This window comes from Geospiza fortis, unplaced genomic scaffold, assembly GCF_000277835.1.
Source record: "Geospiza fortis unplaced genomic scaffold, GeoFor_1.0 scaffold636, whole genome shotgun sequence".
NCBI lineage: Eukaryota > Metazoa > Chordata > Aves > Passeriformes > Thraupidae > Geospiza > Geospiza fortis.
This window is the reverse complement of record NW_005054435.1, coordinates 26926-46180: the sequence shown is the minus strand read 5'-3', so window position 1 is coordinate 46180 and position 19255 is coordinate 26926. Positions and strand designations below refer to the sequence as shown.

The 19255-nt window shown below is 40.9% G+C and overlaps 1 protein-coding gene across 4 annotated transcripts in view; it reads left to right on the top strand.

The window, feature by feature from the left end:
• The window catches only part of SEC24D (SEC24 homolog D, COPII coat complex component), a 58354-nt gene that overhangs the window by 16059 nt on the left and 23040 nt on the right, over positions 1–19255 (top strand). For 2 of the 4 annotated variants that reach the window (XM_031062005.1, XM_005427042.3), the window contains exons 3-9: positions 2899–3081; positions 3972–4098; positions 5473–5621; positions 6967–7239; positions 7999–8120; positions 10826–10937; positions 12259–12386. In XM_031062005.1, coding sequence (XP_030917865.1) covers positions 2899–3081; positions 3972–4098; positions 5473–5621; positions 6967–7239; positions 7999–8120; positions 10826–10937; positions 12259–12386 — 1094 coding nt within the window. Of the gene's footprint in view, positions 1–314; positions 444–2898; positions 3082–3971; positions 4099–5472; positions 5622–6966; positions 7240–7998; positions 8121–10825; positions 10938–12258; positions 12387–19255 lie in introns of those variants that run through there. The other 2 variants (XM_031062004.1, XM_031062003.1) reach the window with 2 other exon arrangements.

The following is a 19255-nucleotide window of genomic DNA, read 5'->3' as shown; positions in this document are numbered from 1 at the left end:
AACTCGTAGGCGATGGGGATAGAAAATTTAAATGCATGCAAATATGTAGTAAAGCTTGGCAGCCGACGGGGAAAAAATTAGATATTGCTTTCATAGCAGTGTGGTACCGGAAAAGAGCCCAGAAATAGGTGTGTGGCTGTGTCGCATTCGGTGTGTGAGCCCGTGCGGATAGAGGCGCACACCCCGGGATGGGCACCGCACTGACCCTGCCTGGGAAGGGACCGCACCGCTGCCTGCATGGCGTGCTGGAGAGCGCAGTGTCTCCGAACAAATACAAAGTTGGTACTTCTCCTTCAGGGAGCCAAGGACTCGAGCCTGGTTTTGTTTCTGTTGTCCTACTTCTGCTTGCACATAGTTGACTTTTACATCTTCCCAACGACAGCAGAGCGTTGCATGGGTGCAGCGATCCTCTGAAAAAGGTGGCAGCCTGTTTGGTGATAGAGGTCAGTTAAATTCTGCAGCTGTTCCTCAGTGTTGGTGTTGTTCCTCAGGTTATGGGATATAAGGTAAACTAGTGTTGAAACAGGGAGAAAAAAGTTTTCATGACCTTCTGTGTGAACTCTTTTCCTGGTGTGGCGGTGCATCCACACCCCCACGGTATAATTTCTGAAATGCTCATAATCCTTCAGGCAACCTTAAAACACTCATTTGTGATAGTTGGTATATATACCTATCCTGAGAAGAGAATAAGTATCCTTGGTGCTAAATAGAGTCTGGAACTGTGTTGAAGAACTTGTATTATTTCATCTGTGCTTAGAGCTTCTGTCTCACTTCAGCACAACCTCTCTGTGTTTATACTGTCTGTGGGAAGTTTGACGTGGCAAGATTTTTTTTTTCTCATGTATGTGTGAGTAAGCTGTGGAGGAAGTAGTTTCCTCTGAATACTCTTACAGCTTAAGGTGCAGCTGCCTCTAAGTGAAAATCTCTTCCTTTACATAGATATAAAGTATGTATATGTCTGTGCTGGTGTGTAAGTAATTTAATGCTAATTTAGTGTCTTTTGGAACAACTGAAGCTCTCACTGCCACGTCTTTTCTGATGGAAGTGGGAGAGGGAAGAAGGTGCAGCTGGCCTCAGCAAGCCTCTGATTAAACATTTTTCTTTCTTCTCCCTGTGTTTAACTTGTTAGCCAATAAATAGGAGAAAACTCCATAGGATTAACTCCCGGGAGCAGTTAACCTCTGCAACTGAGGAATCTTGTGCTGCATTGAGGAGAGTGGAGAGGGCCAGGCCCTGTACACAGCTCAGAGGGATTTCTTGTCTGATGTGGATGATCAGTAAAACTGTAGAGGTTTTTTTCTTCAGAAATATCTGTTTAGTTTGGGAAGCCTAGGAATGGGCTTTCTGGTAGGGATAACTTTTCTCTACTGACATGTGCAGCATAAATTTATTTCTGTGTTCTTGGAGCTGTAATTTCAAGATGCCTTTGTTGTTGCTTCTGAAACACAAGTAGTGTTTTATTTTCATCCAGTTTCCATGTTTAAAGATGACTCCATGGCTTGAGTTTAAGAATGTGAAGTACAGGTGGTTGGGAAAGCTATTTCAAAGGAACACTTAACACCTGAAATGCTAATTTATGTTGTGTAGTTCTTTGGGATGACTGGCTTATGTGCTTGGGACTCTACAGGAGTAGTAAATGCTTGTTCAGGTTGGATCCTCAGCATTTCTCATAACAGTTTAGTTTGGGCCTCAAGAAAGTGAAATTCTGTTATTGTTAAATTCAGTCTGCTATCAAAATGGAAGTTCTCACATGGACAAGAGGAATCTTGTTATTAAGGCTGCAGAGTGTACAACTTTAATAACTTTTCAGATCCTTGGAGGCAAGGGCTCTGTATCTGAAAACTAATCTGGTAAAATACAATCATATGGTTTGTCAATGCAGGATTCTTCAGATTCTTTGCTTGTAAAAATGATGGCAGTTACCAGGACACTCTTTCCTGAAAGTTTTTTAAAATGTTACTCTGAACTGTTAAACAAAATCTGACTCCAAGAAAGAAATTACATATCTTGTGAATGCTCTCATCATTAGAAAACTCTTTCTCAATTGCTATCTATCCAATTTTGGGGGTTGTTTGTTTCGTTTATTTAACAACAACAGGATCAAGATGTGAAACTTACAGAGAAGATGCCTGATAACAGCAAGGGCAGCATACAGTGCTGTGGAGGCCATACTGCCTCAGCTGTCTCTCGTGGAATACCTGGTGCTCAGTTTTGGCACACTGGGGAGTTCTAGCGTAAAAAGGCTGCTCAGGCCTGGGCCAGTAATGCAGAAGACAACCAGAATTAGGAATTCTCTCTATCTTGTCTTTTATTCTCTCCTTTCACCGGCATCAAAAGCAAGGAGTCTTCCATCGCTTGCTTGGCGTGGGGTCGATGCAGAAGTTTTGTAAAAGGTTTGATGGAAAACTGGTGTCATATTCCACACCTCCTGTAAAATAAGGTGTGCTAGCATAGGAGAAGCATTTGCTAGGGGGAGTTTTTTGCTCTGGTCACTCTGCCTTTCCTGATTTCTCAGTGAGTTCTGGGTTCTTTGGGATGGCTGGTATTTGGGGAGCAGGATTCACAGTGTATTTTCCATGTGCAGTTGAAGTCAAGGCTCTCCCAGTAAAAAGAATAGTTTGGGAATTTCCTTTGAGATTTTTTTCCATGTGCACATCCATTGCTTACAGTTCTCTCTGTGAGCTTGGGAGAGGTGAATCCCATTTAAATGCAGCATGTGGTAATGCTGAGGAAACTAAGCTATCAAGCAAAACCAATATTTGCCCCTGACTTGAGGTCATTTTTTGCCTTCAAATGTGTCTTCTATCTTTTTTGGGAGGAGAATACAATTCACAGCCTTTTAAAATGCAGAGAGAGTGATGTGATGAATAGTAGCAGGTGTCATTGTCTTTGTTGCAGATTGCTGTAGAGGACACAATACTTGGAATGAAAAAATTGCCATCATGAGTCAACAAGGTTATGTTGCAGCTCCTCCATATTCCCAATCCCAGCCAGGAATAGGAGGTTTTGGACCACCCAGTTCTTCAATTCATTATGGACATTATGGGGACCCTAACTCTTCATACTCAGCACCTCAACCAGGTATTATTTTGGCTTAAAATTTGTTTTCAGACTCTACCTTTATATACTGGTGTTTTGCATCTCTTTCTACCTTGTGTAAATTTTACACTGATACTGCAACAGGAAACAGGAAAAAGGTTTTACCCAGTTTCTCTAAAACTTATTAAAGACAGCAGGAGTTGTGTTAGTCTAATCAGATGCTGAATATAGTCAGAATTCTGATAGAAATGCTTCTGGTAATTGATTTATTGGAATACTTGGGGTAAGTACTGGTTTTCATGCCAGATGATTTTTTTAATATTAGAATAATTCAAAGGGAAAATAGTTCAAGAAATACAGTTTCTTGAAAGGTTGTTCATTCAACACTGCTGTTTACATAAATCACACTTTCTTCACAGTCACTATACTAGATCTGAATTAGGAACAGTTTTCAGCACTGGAGAGCAGGTTCTACATATGGAAGCTCTTTTTGTTTTTACTTTAACAAATTGTTTTAAGTTTTCTTTCCTACCTTTGTCTCTGAAATCAAAGGGACTTCTTGTTTCTGCCTTGAAATATAACTGGGTGACAGAGAATTAGTACTGCCCCAAACTGGCAATTGCTGTGTCTTTTTGTTCATTGTTTTTTTCTTACTGTCCCTTTTGGGTTCTTTGCTGCGAAGTTATGAACTGCTGTTTGTTTGCTTTTTACTCTCTCTTAGTTTTTTGTACCTGCTTTTATAACTGAGGAGAAATCTCTGCTTTCCAATAGAATCACTGAGATTGGAAGGGTCCTCTGGTCCAGCCCCTTTACTTAAACAGGGTGACCCAAGACTGTTATTCTTAATGCCAGAGCAGAGCTGCACACTTGCATTTCTTGCCCATCTTGTTCTTTTTACAAGCTTTTACATTAAAGTGCTTAATCTTTTGCAGGTGTGTCCAAACCAACTGTGCCTTTTGGATCTCCAGCTCCTGTTGGGCCTCCCCCACCTGGTGCACAGCAATTCAGCCAGACCAGTTTCCAGAATGGCTCTGGTACCCCAGGACAGCAGCCACACAGGTGACTGGAAAGGATCAACACCTGAGCTGTTTGACCTCTGTTACCTCTCTGTGAAGGAGGCAGGAATGGGAAGGGGAGAAAACAGGGACAGGTGAAAGCTGTAGAAAGAAATCTTTGAAAAAAGGTTGTATGAGGGGATAGCCAAGCTTTATTGCTCAATATTTGTGTTGCAGGAAAATATGAGTCAATATTTGAGTCAATATGCAGCTCTTTTATTTAATTCTGTCAAATATTAGTTACTTTTCCATGTTTCCCAGGAGTGGCAAAATTAGTTTGTGTACCCATAGCTCTTTCAGTTTTAGTGAACTTGACACCATTTAACAACATTCTTCTTGTAGTTGGTTGAAATCTTAATCTCCTTCTATGGTTCTTAGTTTTTGTGTAGTTATTTCATTTTCTCTGTGGGAAGGAGGACCCAAAAAGACTGGTGATCAGTTGTTCGAGGTGATGTACTCATGCATAGAAGTGGTGGTTGTCCTGAAGATGACAAAACAGGATGAATAGAGTCAGGTTGACATGACCTAGCAAAATACTGATTCTCTTCTGTAGCTTCCCATCATTGCCCTGACAGCTGCACATCTCCCGTTCTTCACCTGCTCTTGGTTTTTTTCCAGAATTGCTCAGAACTGCTGTTCTAGGCCAGGAAGTATCTAGACAAAAATTTCAAGTAAAGTGAGCTCTACTTCTCTTGAAATAGCTGGGCTCCTCCTCAGTTTTACAAGGGGTCACAGGAAAATCCATGTTGATTGTCTCTGGGACATAGCCTGGGATCTTATTTTACAGAGTGCAGTAGTCTGGTAGAAAATACCTTTGTAAGCCATGTGTGTGTTACTGCTTTCTTTGGTTATTTTCCTTGCATTCACGTTTTCCATATCTGATAGTCATGAAGTTTTTCTCTACCCACATCATCTTTTCTCCTCTACTACAGAGAACTCCTCAAGCATTCCTCACTTCCTTTTCTTCTCTTCACAGATTTTTCTCCTAATCTTCTTCATCCATCCCTGGTAGGGAGTCTTTCTTTATAAGCTTGGACAAGCCATGGAATGCTGTGATATGTTCAGAAGCTTGTGTTTCTTAATCTTCAGGCTTACAGTTATTACTGCTCTCACTTTGCCATGCTATACCACTCTGCTTCATTTCTAACAAGTGCAAACAAGCATGGACTGCTTGTTTTTATTAAACAAATGTGCAATCTCTGTGTCCTGTGTGTATTTTAGTACAAGTGTACATTTTCTGAGCAGAATGTGGGCATACTCCATTAGGGTTTTGTCCTAATTAATTGTTTCAGCACCATCTCGAGGAGGTATAAGATCTTTGAGAGTTGTGGTTATTTGATGTATTTTTTTGCATAACTGCACTGATTTTTTCCTTTAGGTTTCAAGGCTCTTCACCTCCAACTAACACAGGACCTTCCTATCCTCCCTACAGTCATCAGTCCCAAGCAGCCTTCCCAAGTACTACACCTGCTTCCTCTCCAGCACAACTTGCTGACCAGATCAACAGCATGCAGATAAATAGCTATGGTAATTGGTTTATCTGATGGACTTCTTCTCAGTTACAGCATTAAGACTATGATAATTAAAACTTACTGAACTTCTGTATAAACAGAAAATGCGACCTTTGACCACCATCATTGGCTTAAGTTCTTAGCATTTTATCTCATCCAGTTCCTTAAATGAGTAGTATTGGGTTAATTCTCAATTGATGTTTGACAAACCTTCCATAAAATTCTGATATCCCAAAAGTTGTTTCTCAAAATACTCAGTGAATGTGTCAGTAACAGCCAAGGCATGAGCAATAATATGCAGACAGGGTTTAATTTTTCTCAACTTTTTACGGGTTCTCTAGTTACAAAACTATTTTCTTTTCTTGTCTAAACATTTTAGGGTTTTAATCTAAATTTATCTGCATTTATTTCGATGTTATACCATCTCAAACCTAGGCCATTGAAGGTGTGATCATGTGATGCTTCCATCTAAATTACTTCCAACAGCGAATGCTGATATGTATTTAAATTATGCAAAATATATTATGTAACAATTTTAAAACAATTCTATAAAATACAGTGTTCTCATGTTATGTGCTGGGAGGCTTGAATTTTGCATGTAAAGATTTTTTTTCAGTTAACATAGGTGACAGAAGACGTATTTCAGTGTTTTTATATGAACACGTTCTTTTGCTTCAAACCTAATATTGGTTATTCTTCTAGGTCTCTTTAAAGTTGTGTTGTCTTTGGGGGAAAATCTGATTTAAAAATGTAGGTTTTGTAAAGTAATAAGTGTTTACAGATTGTAAGTCTCAAAAAACCTCTCTTTCCAGAGTCTTCTTAATTCTAATTGAAATCTGGATCTTATAAACAACAAACAGTTCCTTGCCAGTGTCTACAAAATAATTCCCACATGTTTAATCTTTTAGTATCAAGTGGGTTTATTTTCCATCAAACCTGTAATGGTGAAATACAAGTAGCAGACTAACAAAAACATGCCACATGAGAGAAATGGATTATTGAGCAAAAAGAATGTTGTTTCACATTCTGAAATGAAGTAGTATTTTGAAAGCTGAGTGACCTATGTGTGTTCTAGTGAAGAACTGTCCAACTCTGGCTTCTCTCACTCTTTCCCCATCTACTCCAGCTGCAGAGTTTTATTGCAAGTAGAGCCAAAAGAAATAAAATGACTGAATCAGCTGAGGCCTAAACCACGATTTGTCATGTGGTCAGACACACAGAGTCCCATGAGGCAGCACTGTCAGTATGGGATCCAGTGTTGCCTGTATGCTATAGAAATGTACTGAGCAGAACCAGAGCACCTTTGACGCAGGTTTGGGAGGTTTTCATTCCTGACTCACCTGATGTCATCTCTCGCTCAGGTCCTGGCACTGCTCCGAACTCTGGCGTGACTCCTGGGCACCCGGCGGCTTTCCAGGGCCCGCGGCTGCTGCCCCCAAGCCAGCAGCAGATGGGTTTGCCTCCTGCAGCACAGCTGCCTCCTCCACCAGCAAACAGTGTCAATGGCCTTGGTGCTCAGCCACCATTGCCTCCTGTGGCCAGGCAGGGTGGAGTCCCTGGGCCTGTCCCTCCACATCCTAACTTGCAGCACCTTCCGGGACAGCCTCCAGGGCCTGGATATCATCCTCAGCAAGGTAGGGAAGGATGTTTGTTATGTGGTTGAAAACAAAGTGTGCAGGAGCAATCACTGGTGGAACTGTGTCCATTCATGACTGAGTCTTCAGCTGACTGGGGAAGATGAAATATGAGTTCCCTTTCTGTAGAAGGGAAGGATGTGCATTGTCAGTCAGTATGCTTGAGACAGGCTCTGCTTTTGCTCACAAGTTTAGCACTCTGTTGAGACTGTAACAAGAAAAAGGAGATTAATTAGGATAAGAATCAGAATTAGTGGTTAGTAATTGGTGAAGGCGCACCGCACCTACAGGAAGGTATTTTTCTTACACTCTGTAAAGGTATAGGCTGCTTTCTGTTTTGTAGTAGTGTCATAAACAGCTTTCAAAAATGCTTTGCTATAGCAATAATGGATTGTGACTGAATACAAAAAGCCAACTAATGATATCAGTTTGCATTGACTGATGTTAGTGGAGAGATTGTCACTGAGGTAATGGCCTGGCATGAGTAGCTGTGGTAATCTCTACTAACTGTCCTACTCGACATAAACCTGAAAACTTCGGAGCCAAAGTTGTCACATCTGGTGTTGGTCTTACTTTTTAAAAACACAAACTAAAGCCAAACTGAGCCACAGAAATCCAGTTATTTTAGTTGCTGAAAACAGAGGGGAAAGAGGAGTTGCACTTAGTTGAGTAAGAATTAATTGCATGGCAGAAGTTGATGCTAAGCATTGATAATGGAACTTAAATACTTCAAATTAATTATCATTTGTAACTCTGCAGCAAACTATGGTCCTCAGATGGCAGCATCTCAACTGTCCTATCCTGGTGCTTTTCCTGGTGGTCCAGCACAGCTCTCGGGCCCACCACAGAAGAAGCTTGATCCTGACTCTATTCCAAGTCCAGTAAGTAATGTGGCTTTAATTTTGTATAAATGTAACTTGCTGCTGCATTTAAAATAAAGCAATGACAAATGCTAACATTGTGTTCGTTTTAGCTGGTGGGGTTTTTCATAACATGCTGTGGCACTTACATGTGTCCTACATGGCTTGGTTCTCAACATACCTTGTAGTTCTTGCAGTTTCTAATTAATGCAGTTTTGTACTCTGTGCTGTCAGTTTTGGATCAATTAGTGTATGAAATTAGTTGGAGTACTGAAGAGGCTTTATAACTTTATCTAACATGGGACACTCATACATGAGTATGTCCCAAGTAGTTTATAGGAAATACTTCACTAGGAATTCTCAACAGGATTCTTAATGAGACAGTGACCAGTACTGAAGAACTGCTGGTGTTCACTGCAGCTTATCACCTTTCCTTTTCACTCTGAAAAGTTTGAAGGCTTGAACTTCGTACCAGATACCAGAAGTAGGATTTGTACACAATACAGGTACATGAACTCTGGAAGTGCAGTCCTGGCAAGGCTGAGAAGTCATGTGCTCAGAAGCCACTTTGCCTTTTGATTTCTCAGAGTTTCTCAGGCAACTGGAATTATTTGCCTGAGCCATCATTTCAGTTGCTGCAGCCTTGTAAAGATTTCAGTAGCCTGGAATATACCTGCTGCTTAAGCTTCATGCAGGCTGGAGAGACTCAGCTGTTGAACACACACTGGTGGGACAGTGTCTCTTCTTAGGATGGTGCTGGAGAAAAGAAGGTTATGGTTGCATCCATCTTTCTGAAATAGTCTAATTGGTATGCAGAGAAAGGGCTGGTCAGGCACAGGCAGCATTTAAGTTCTTTATTGGAAACAGCTGATGGAAATAGAAAGCAATAGCATGCTAAACTCATGGAGAAAATGTTCCTGTGCCCACACTTGGAGTGGTTCTAGCAATCACCTGGACAGGTCAGAAGGTCCTCAGAGAGTCAGAATCCTTGTAGCAGCTTCAACCTAGAACTTCCTACTTTAAAAAAATGTTTTCACCACTGCACAGCAGGCTAGTCTGGGTGAAGGAATTTTACACTTCTCGCTGAGGCAAGTTTGCTGTACAGGAGAAACATTTTTGCAAAAGCCTCAGACTGTTTAGTATGAAACTGTCTTGCTTCTTTAAATTGGGGTATTCTTTTGTCCTTCTAGAAAAGATTTTTTTTTTTACCGAGTGATGAATTTGATGTAAACCCCCCTTAACTTCGGAAAAATACTTGTTGATAATCCCTTAGGGGTTAATGTAACAACTGCAATTGCCTCGTTAAAGGCAATTTTTAACTGAAAAGCACTGTGTAAAAAACCCCCTGAATCAAGTGTCTGTATAAATAACAAATGCCCTTAAGTCAATCACTCCTAGAGTTTCAGTGCAATGCTTTTTACAGTAGAGGGATAAAACGATCTTGTCTAATTAAAAAAAAAAGGGCAGGGAGGGAAGGAGGTCTGGCATGAAAACATGGGCTGATGTCTTGTTTCAGTTATGCACACAGTATAAACAGCCTTGACTGCAACAGCCACATTAAAATAGGTTAAAAGGTTTGTTTAAGCCTTACAGAGAGGATCAGAAGGAATGTTTGAAAGAAACATGATCTGGGTCAGCGTCTGTAAAGGACAAAAAGCTAATTCAGAACGAGGAATAAGTATGACCATGTGTATTTCTGTTGTTATATTTACATTATATAATTATAGTAGTGTTGCCAGATAAATTTACTTCTTATCTGTAGCCATTGTTGATTTATATTTCTCTTATATATGTTAGAGGCTGATATGTACCCTGACAACATCTATGAAAACTTGCATCTGGACTTTGTCAACAATTATTTCCAAGAACAGTGATATATTTAGGTCAGTCAGCTGCAGAATACCGTGGCACATTGATCCCTTGCAGAGCTAAGTCTCAGAGTGGTTTGCTTTCTTCAGCCAGTGGACCTTTTTAGAGCAAAACCTTCTTCCTTCTAATGCAAGAGTTAGCTATAAGTATACAAGCCAAGGAGGCAGGAAAAAGTAATCAAGCAGAAGATCTAACAGGCTCTCTGAGGAATGTCTTGTATATTTAAATTGCAGTACAGAAAATTTTATTGATGAAAAAAAAAAATTATAGGCCCCAGACTATTTTCAGTGTGTTAGGAAATACCTCTTGGACATTGATCAGTAGACTCCATGCAACTAATTTAGTTTTTCTTCTCTGTTTGCTTTCCAACAGACACTTCTGAAGTTCCCTAGCTATTATTAGAAGTTCATGTGCAGTGTAAAGACACAATTCCATGAGGTACCAGCGGCGGTGGCAAAGCCAGTTTGAAAAATTCCCTGTCTCATTCCTCTTGCCTGCCACAGCTGTTTGGCTGCACTGTAAACCAGGTTGCTGAGGAGAGAGGAGGAATGATGATATCAGTGATTGGATTTCTGGTGTGGAACAAAATACAGCTTTACATAACTTTGGTTATATCCTGAAAAGTGTCAGCATTAAACCTGAGTGAGGGATCGTGCAGAAGTAACAGGGAGCAGCCTATGGGAAACGAATTTGGGCAGCAAAGTCAGCTGCATAAATATTTCCTGACATTATATTGTAAATTGTTATAAATTAGGCTTCAGCCAGAGTCTTACTTTGTGTAGATCTTAGCCTGTTCATGAGTGTAGCTGAATGCATGACTTGCCTTCCTCATGCTGTTCTTGCTTCCTACTCATCAGATCCAAGTGATTGAGAATGACAAGGCTGCCAGGGGAGGGCAGGTGTATGCCACAAACACGAGAGGACAGGTTCCTCCCCTCGTCACCACCAACTGCGTGATCCAAGACCAAGGTAATGCCCTTGTTGCTGCTTTGGGAGTCTTCTAGGGGAATTCTAATATAATTAAATTTAAAAACTATTCAATTCTCAAACTTCTCATCTGAAGATGATGGTATTTGCTATAAATTGTACATGAAATTGCAAACTTTCTTTGAACAGAAAAAAAGGAAGGATGAGGGAAGTGGGACTTGAGTTCTTACACCTTGGCTTAACACCTCCTCTACCCTTCCTGGCCTTTCAAAGAATATAAATAATTGAGACAGCTTTCCTTTTTAACTTAAAATTTTTGAAGTTGTCACATTTCAAGCTGAAAATCCTTTCTGGATTATTCTGAAAATTTGAAAGGTGGACACTAGAAGACGCAGTAAGACTAGACTAGCACTGTTACCTTTTAAGATGTGAATTTCTATTCAAGTGATAGAGGCAGTGTGCAAGCTGTCTAGTTGATGTACGCTGGCCAAAGGAAAAATTTATCTGCCTTTGCTTCTGCCTGGAGCTTGGGGTTGCAGTCTTCCACATGCTGCTTGTGACAGCAGGCTCAATATTTTAATACAGGTTAAACTGGTGGTCTTGTTCAGCCCAGCAGTAATTTATTAATGCTGAGATAAATTGAATAAAATGTACAAACACACTAAGATTTTTTGGCATTATCTAAGAATGGGATAAATCCGTTCTGATGATCCAAGAAATTCCTTTCAAGAAACTGAGCAGAGCTGCAGTTTGTTGCTTAGAAAGGGAGCATCAGGAAGCTGATTCCTGAACTCCTTTCTGTGCTCTTGCCTGCATCTCACAGCAGTTTCTTCTTGAGGGGGCTGTGCTGAGTGTCCTCTTGGAGCTGTGGTGGTGACTTTGTACCCTGTATTTTGCAATGTAGGTGAGCATGGTGATGTCAAGACAGACACACTGTTTTCTGCATCAGAGGTAGCTCATGAGAGCAGTCTTAACAGTAGATATCAGTCTGCCTCATCCCTTTATGTGCAGTGTTGACATGTCCACCGGCAGAGCATCCACATTTTCTTCTAAGATCCTAGATATGGGATGTTTCTAAGTAATCTCTGCTGAGATTCTTCTTGCAAGTAATTGTTGATTGTTGGCTTATTCTTGTCATGTTTAAATCTCTGCTTTAAACTCAGGAAGAAAAGATTTAACTAGAGAGAGGGGCAATGGGCTGGGATATAAGGAGGAAAGATGGGTAAAGCCTGCATGGGAGGAAAAGAAGGAATGTGTTGAATGTAGCACATGCACTTGTTGCTTTGTGTTCTGGTTTTCCTGGTTGGTGCTGGGCTGGGCAGGTTCCTCCTGGCAGCCTCTCAGTGCTCTGTGGTGTTTGCAGGCCATGCCAGCCCGCGGTACCTGCGCTGCAGCACCTACTGCTTCCCGCTGACGGCAGACATGGCCAGGCAGGCCCGCATCCCCCTGGCGGCCATCATCCAGCCCTTCGCTGCTGTCCCCCCGAACGAGGTACGGAGCACTGGGCTCGCTCCTCGGGCCTCTGGGTTGCGGGGGAGGGTGTTTTAGCCACACTGGGAATTGGTACGACCAATTCGTAAAGAGGTGGCAGAAGACTGAGGTGTGCTTGGGTCATGGTGTAGCTTCAAAGGACAAAAGTTTTCGTTTGGAAAAGGTACAGTAGTGATGACTCCCCTGGATTCCTGGTGTTTCCCCAACTGCCTCTTGTTCATGCCAGCTTTGTCAGTTGCTTACTCTGCTGGAACTCCGTAGTTTTAGGCAAAGGTATTAAAAGAGGATGACCACCAACTGTATGAAGTTAATTTTAAGATGTGGAGAGTTAGATTTGAGGAAACACATTTTTCTATTGAGGTCTTTACAAAATAATTTTATTTCACAATAGACCAAGAAGATAAGTGGGTTTTCTGCTTGGATGAGCTGAGTCATAGAAGGAAGACAAATGTAACCAGCCATTTTTAGCATTCATTTGAAGGCACTAACCTTTTCTCACATAACCATCTCTAATGCCCCTCCATATTCAAAACATATCCCTAGTTTTTCTGCACATTTTTCCTGCAGTATTCTCTGGTTTTAAAACAATTACCCAAGTTTCCTGGCACCCCCAGAGGATTCTATCAGTGGCAGGGATGAATCCATTTTTCTACTGCAGCATTTAGCTACATCATCTGTGGGATTATCTTGCTTGGTCTTCATCTGCTGTGTCCTCCATTGCTTCTAGGTTCTTCAGCTTCCAAATTCTGCGAGGTCTGCAGAACGCATTTCCTTTTCATGTCTTACATTGATTTACTCCAGAGTGCTGTGTCATGGGGGAAAAAGCAGGGATTTCATCAAAGTTGTAGTATGTGATTGCGTCTTCAAAAACTCCTCATAAACTGCCTGCACAGGAAAGCCTAATTAAATTGCTAAGACATTCAGTCCTTGGTTTTGCAGTCTGATTTTTCTTTAACTTTGTTTTATTGCTTATAAATTCTTGGTAGGTTTTTTTTTTTAAATATATGTTGGAAAAAAGCAGATGTTGCTCTTTATCAGGATGGATAACTTCCAATCCAGCAGACCTCTGCAGTTTGAATTGAGAGTATTATTTTAGCAGGGTAGATTGTAGTTATCTGCTCTGTGGTCCACAGGGAAATAGGATGTATTACTGATGGCTCTGCAGATACAAAGTCTCACCATTTGTCTGCTAGACAGCAACTTCGGGTTTCATTCCAGTTCTTGAGGGAGATGTGCACACTTGGCCTGTTGCCCCCCCCGCATTTTCTCCTAGATAAAACTCCTGCTGTTGCTTCTCCACCCCTTCACTTTATCAGGCAACCTTTGCTCTTTACCACCCTTGATCTCAGTTTCTGCGCCCAAGTGGCACTTACAAAATCCATTTTCACCTTGGCTCTTCATTTGTGCATCTCGCACTCAGAGTCTGCTTCTAGTCCTTTACGTTTCCCACACATGGCTTCCTTGTCTCCTGCATTGTGTTTGGGCAGGGTGATCAATGAGTTGCTAAAATCTAAATCTCTTCTGTATACATCAATTTGCAGTATGTCCAAACATTTGTCCTTGGCCAAGTTCAGGGGGGTTTTCCTGGGGTTGCCAAGAAGATGTGCTGAGAGACCCACCCGTTGTGAAGTGTGAGTGCTCTCGAGCTGTTGCAAAGGTCAGTGGGGCTCATTAATCTGGAAGGAGCAGTGTGTTTTTCCCTAGCCTCTCCTTTGGAGGAGCCTGAAAAATGGCTCTCAAAATTGGCAAAAGCCCAGTGTGGAAAATTCTACTCAGAATAATTCTAGCTTGGTAAAATTGTAGGAACTAAGGAGATAGTGTTGGAGTGGGAAGAGCTGGGCAGTCTTAGCTGAGGCAGTTTTTCCATGGCTTGCGTGTGCCCTTTGTCTTCACTGCTGCCAAAATAAGATCTTACTCTTAAGATATCCTAATAAAAATGGTCTTCCATATGGGATTTATAACTACTTTAATTTTGGAAAGCCACTTAATTTGAAAGAACTGGGCTTTTTATAGAGGTAAAATACATTCAGGGGCTTATTCGTGTTTCTGAACTTCTTAGTATGGTGTGTTCTGCCTGAAACTGGTGACTGCAAGGCACAGGAAGTTCTTTGTTTCAGAATATCCACCCTATTTTAGAGATAGTGCCTCTTAACAGTATCTACAGGTGATGCTTATCACGTGCTGTTGGGTTACAAGGTGAAAATATGTCTTATTTTCTTTATTTCTTGATAAAAAGCATGTTTTACACAATAACTGCAGCAAAATTTAGTTAAGAACAAGGAGAAATAGCTAAGTCTTCTGGCAGTAGCAGAATTAGGAATGTGTATGAAAGGGAGAGCCCAGTTGTACAGATCTTAACTCTCTTAATTGAACACTGTCACTGTTTGGGTGGATGACTTGTAAATGTAATGGATTTTGTTTTTAGAAAATAAACTGTCAATTGCCTTCATGGAGACAGTAACTCAGCTGGAAATTGAGTTCTGGGGATTTGCTTCCTTTCACTAAGGTTACAAGAGGAGATGGAGATAAAAGATCCTGGGAGCTGTCAACTAAAAGGTTTCAATCTGGGGACTCAACAGTATTCTCACACTTTCAGTTGGGAAGTTTTCCAAAGGGGAAAAGGTAATTTGGTATTTCAAAAAGTCTGAAAGGCAGATTTAAGTTCATTTGTCACTGTGGGTTCTTTTTGGCCAAGTGGAATGTCTACACAGAGGGACTGGTGTCCTGCCTCCAAAAGTGAAGTGGGAATATTAACATGCAAAGTGCATTATTTTTTTAAAGTTTGTTTTAGCTAAGATCTGATAAAAAATTGTCAGGAACAAAAAAATGTCAAAACATTGAACAGGGATGTCTTTTTAAGAGGTGTACACCAGTTATCTCCATTTGTAGTAAGGAATAGGATACAAGGAACGGGATACAAGTTATCTCTGTAGGAGAAAATAAGAGCAGAAAGTGAAATCGTAATGTTGGTAGATAAGGATGGTAAATGAAACGATGTCATGCATGTCTTTGAATAAATGTAATGTATTTCAAGTGATCCCCCAAACAAACAGGATTTGCCCCTGCAGTGAGAAAGAAAAAAAATGAAAAATGTAACCTGGTAAAGCTGCACAATGAAAGCGTTGTGGAGAAGCCATGATTAAAACTGAGACACTAACAGGTCACACTGAGGAAGAGGTCACAAATGAAGCTTTACTTCAGAAATCACACATGAGAATGAGTTTAAGACGTAAGTGGAGACCACTGGGTAAAGATGGTTGTAGAGTTGTGTTTGATACCCCAAGAACAGGTGAGGTAGCAGCACTTGGCATGCAGGCACTGAGCCTCAGAAGGGCGTGTGAAAGGGATTTATTCAGAAAAACCCTCAAACTGAAAGTTAGTGGGGGAAAATCCATGGAGGGCACACAGTCTTTTAGAGGTTGCTACAAAAAACCTGCAGCCAATCTAGAAAATCATGAACTAGTGAACATTGCCTGTGCACTATTTATCACTGGAAACAAAGGCTGTTAAAACATTCATGCATTCCCTCCTCTGCCAGTGTCTTAAAAGCACTACAAATTTCACAGTCTTATCTTTCCAAGTTCATATTTATTATTTCTCAAAAGTAACAGTCCATTTTCACTCTCCTGATTTGGATGATCTATGGAAAGTATTTGTTTGTTATAGATTGAGAGTACAGTATCATTGTTTGACAGAACTTATTTTTAGTCCACCAGTGCTTTAGCAACAGTCTGTAAAAATAAACTAACTCTCACAGTTATCATCCTAGACCAAGCCCTGCATGAATTTGTTTTGGAGATGGATGAATGTTTCCACAGCCTGAATAAACCATGTGATCTTGATTTAGCATTAATACTACTTGATATCAAAAGTTAGTTAAAAGAGTATTTCATGTTGTAAAATCCAAATTAAACAATTCAAAATACTTATCTCTAGCTTTAGTTATTTGCCTTCTTTGCTCCTTAGTAGTTTTGTGTCATTGTTCTCTGCCATGTTCTTTCTTATTTATTCAAATTTATTGGCTTTTAGAAATATTTAGTGGTGGGAATCTAATATATCACATCCATTTTCTCCTCGGTTAATTAATGAGTTAAGAGAACGGAATTGCTTCTCAGAGATGCTGGTTCATGACCTAAAAGCCATTTTACCTTTTCAGAATAGTGAAATTTGATGAGGTCCAGTGCAGCTAAGCTGTTTGGAAAGCGATGATTTTTACAGGGATGATAGTATGGGCTCCATCTAGGGATGGAGTTGTAAGGTTGGCAGCAGCTAAAAATTGAGTGGGGTGCATAATTAAAAATGTGATCCAATGTTATCAGTGTAGTTTTTGGTTTTGGGAAATCCTCATGCTCCTCCAATCTACTTTGGGCTCTGTGGGGCCCAGGTTCTGTTGTCCCTGATTTCACAGCTAGTGAGCAGAGCAGGCAGGCTGTGGCACAGACACACACATTCATTAGCAGCTCTGTGCTTGTGCAGAACGTGGATTTGAGGAGAGTGAGGAATGCTTAGTCTGCAAGATGAAATGATTCCACCTAAACATCCTGCTGAGGGCTCCTTTCTGTTAGGAATGTGTTGATAAGCTGGCTGTGAGGAGCAGGGGTGCTTGCTGGTAACACCTATGCACTGAAAAAGCCATCATTTGAGTTTTACCCTTTGATTTCTGTCTTTTATTTGGTTACTGATTCACAGGAGGCTGTTACTGCTTAGAGCATGGGAGCTTGGCTAATTTAAGAGCTTTGATTCCATTGAAAGGTTCTTCCTTCAAAAGGGTTACATTATATCAACCAGGTCATGCTTATCTGCATGGTGGCTGGCCTGACACAAATGAGGACATCTCTGTCATGACACCCCTCCATGAGAGCAGAGTTAGACAGTAAAATTGTCCATAATGCTAGTAAGGTGATAGTTCTAAGGAAATTGAAGAAAAGAGCTGCTGTTGACACTTCTGTCTTGCTGTCTGTATGGATTATTTTGCGTGTTCTGGTGTCTGGATTGTCCAAGATCCAGCAGGGAATGATTTTGTCAGTGTCTTTGGGTTGTTGTGTTTGTTCTAAAACGTGGTGGGAGTAGAAGCCCTGCATATGGAATGTGCTTAATACGTGTTGCTGCATACCATGCTGGTGTGAGCCTACACACACACATTTTCCAGCTATTGAAATAAAACCATTTCCAATGAATCCTTATTGGTGGTCTCATTTGGGAGTGGGCTGAGACTTTGGGCTCATAGTTTTGAGTCTGCTTGGGGCAGGGCCATCTTTGTTGCTCTGTCAAAGCTGTTTTATTTTATTTTTTTAGCTAACTAGTTAACATTAACCCAGGTTAATGTTTGGGGTTTTGCTAAGCTCCTCTGAGGTGCCAGACTCTGCCATTCATGGTGTGGAGAGCCCAGAGCTCTCAAGCACCTGCAGGTGCTTCACCCAGAAAGTGTTACACCCCTCTGGAGATCAGTGCCTGTAAGCTTGGTTTCACAATGCCTAATTTAGAGGTGCATAAATCCTGTATTAGATGAGGCTTTCTTTGTGGAGTATGCCCTGTGCTAGTGTGCACTTGGTAGTAAATCATTTGGAATTGGATTGCTTCCCAAGACTTCATCATCAAGGAGTAAGTTTTTGTTAGCCTGTAACTGCACTCTGTAACTAGAATGAGCATTCAGAGGCAGGTTTAGCAATGGCTTTTGCAGCAAAGCTTCTTCTAATGGAAGCAAATTTTCTCATTTACTTTTTTCTGTCTCTTGGTTTTTAATGTACATGGAAAAATAGTCCTAAAATGTACCCTTTAAAATACTTGTGTGGTATGTTGGTCTCTGCACCACTGTTGTTATGGTAAGGATGTAATTCTGATAGAGATGAGAGCAGTGACTTGAAAATGTGACATTTATATAAATATTATATAAATTTAATATACATTTATATAAATTACAATTTAATGTTGTAATCAGAATTCCTGACTGATTTTATACAAATTTGAAATTTAAACCAAGAGGAAGCCTTTATAAGGATGATGTAATGCAGTTTCTGGTAAGTCAGAGACTGTGACTGTCCTTCAGAATTGTAATGGCAGAAGAAAAGTGTTACTAAGCACCAGTACATATAAAAGGGAAATAAAAAGTAATACTTGTATCCATTTAATTAACTGGCCAATAATGCTGATAATTTGTTTTGCCAACAAAAATGACACTCAAGTTAAAAATCACTTGGGCTATTGATCTACTCCTTGAAACTTCAGAGAGTCAGAACGCACTGGTATTGAGTAAGTTCCAGAGGAAAGGTTTGTATTTTGCTTTTTAAACTGGAGCTCTTCTTGCATTTTTTATTTATCAATGCATATTCTGCAATGTTGTATTATGGATGCCACCATGGAAAGTGTGTTATTACATAGAAGTTGTGTGCTTGCCAAATAGAGGCACAGATCATCTCCTCAGTGGGGCAGCTCTGTGTCCTTCACAGGATTGCTTTCCTCATGTCATGGTTTAACCCCAGGCAGTTCACTCCCCCACCAGTGGGGCCAGGGAGAGAATGGGAAGGGTAAAAGCTGGAAAACTCATGCCTTGACACAAAGATTAATAGGGAAGGCGAAAGCCACACATGCCAGCAAATCAAATCAAGGAATTTGTTCACACTTCCCATGGGCAGCCATGGGTGTTCAGCCATCCCCAGGAGAGCAGGGCCCCCTCACAGTAATGGTGCCTTGGGAAGACAAACTCCACCATTCCAAGCTGATGGGTTCCTTTTCCTCCTTGTTCCCCCCATTGCTCCTTGTTCCCCACTTTTACTTACTGACCATGAGGTCTGGAATATCCTTCTGGTCAGCAGGGTCAGCTCTCCTGGCTGTCTCCCCTCTCAGTCTCCTCCCAGTATGGCACTGTGGAA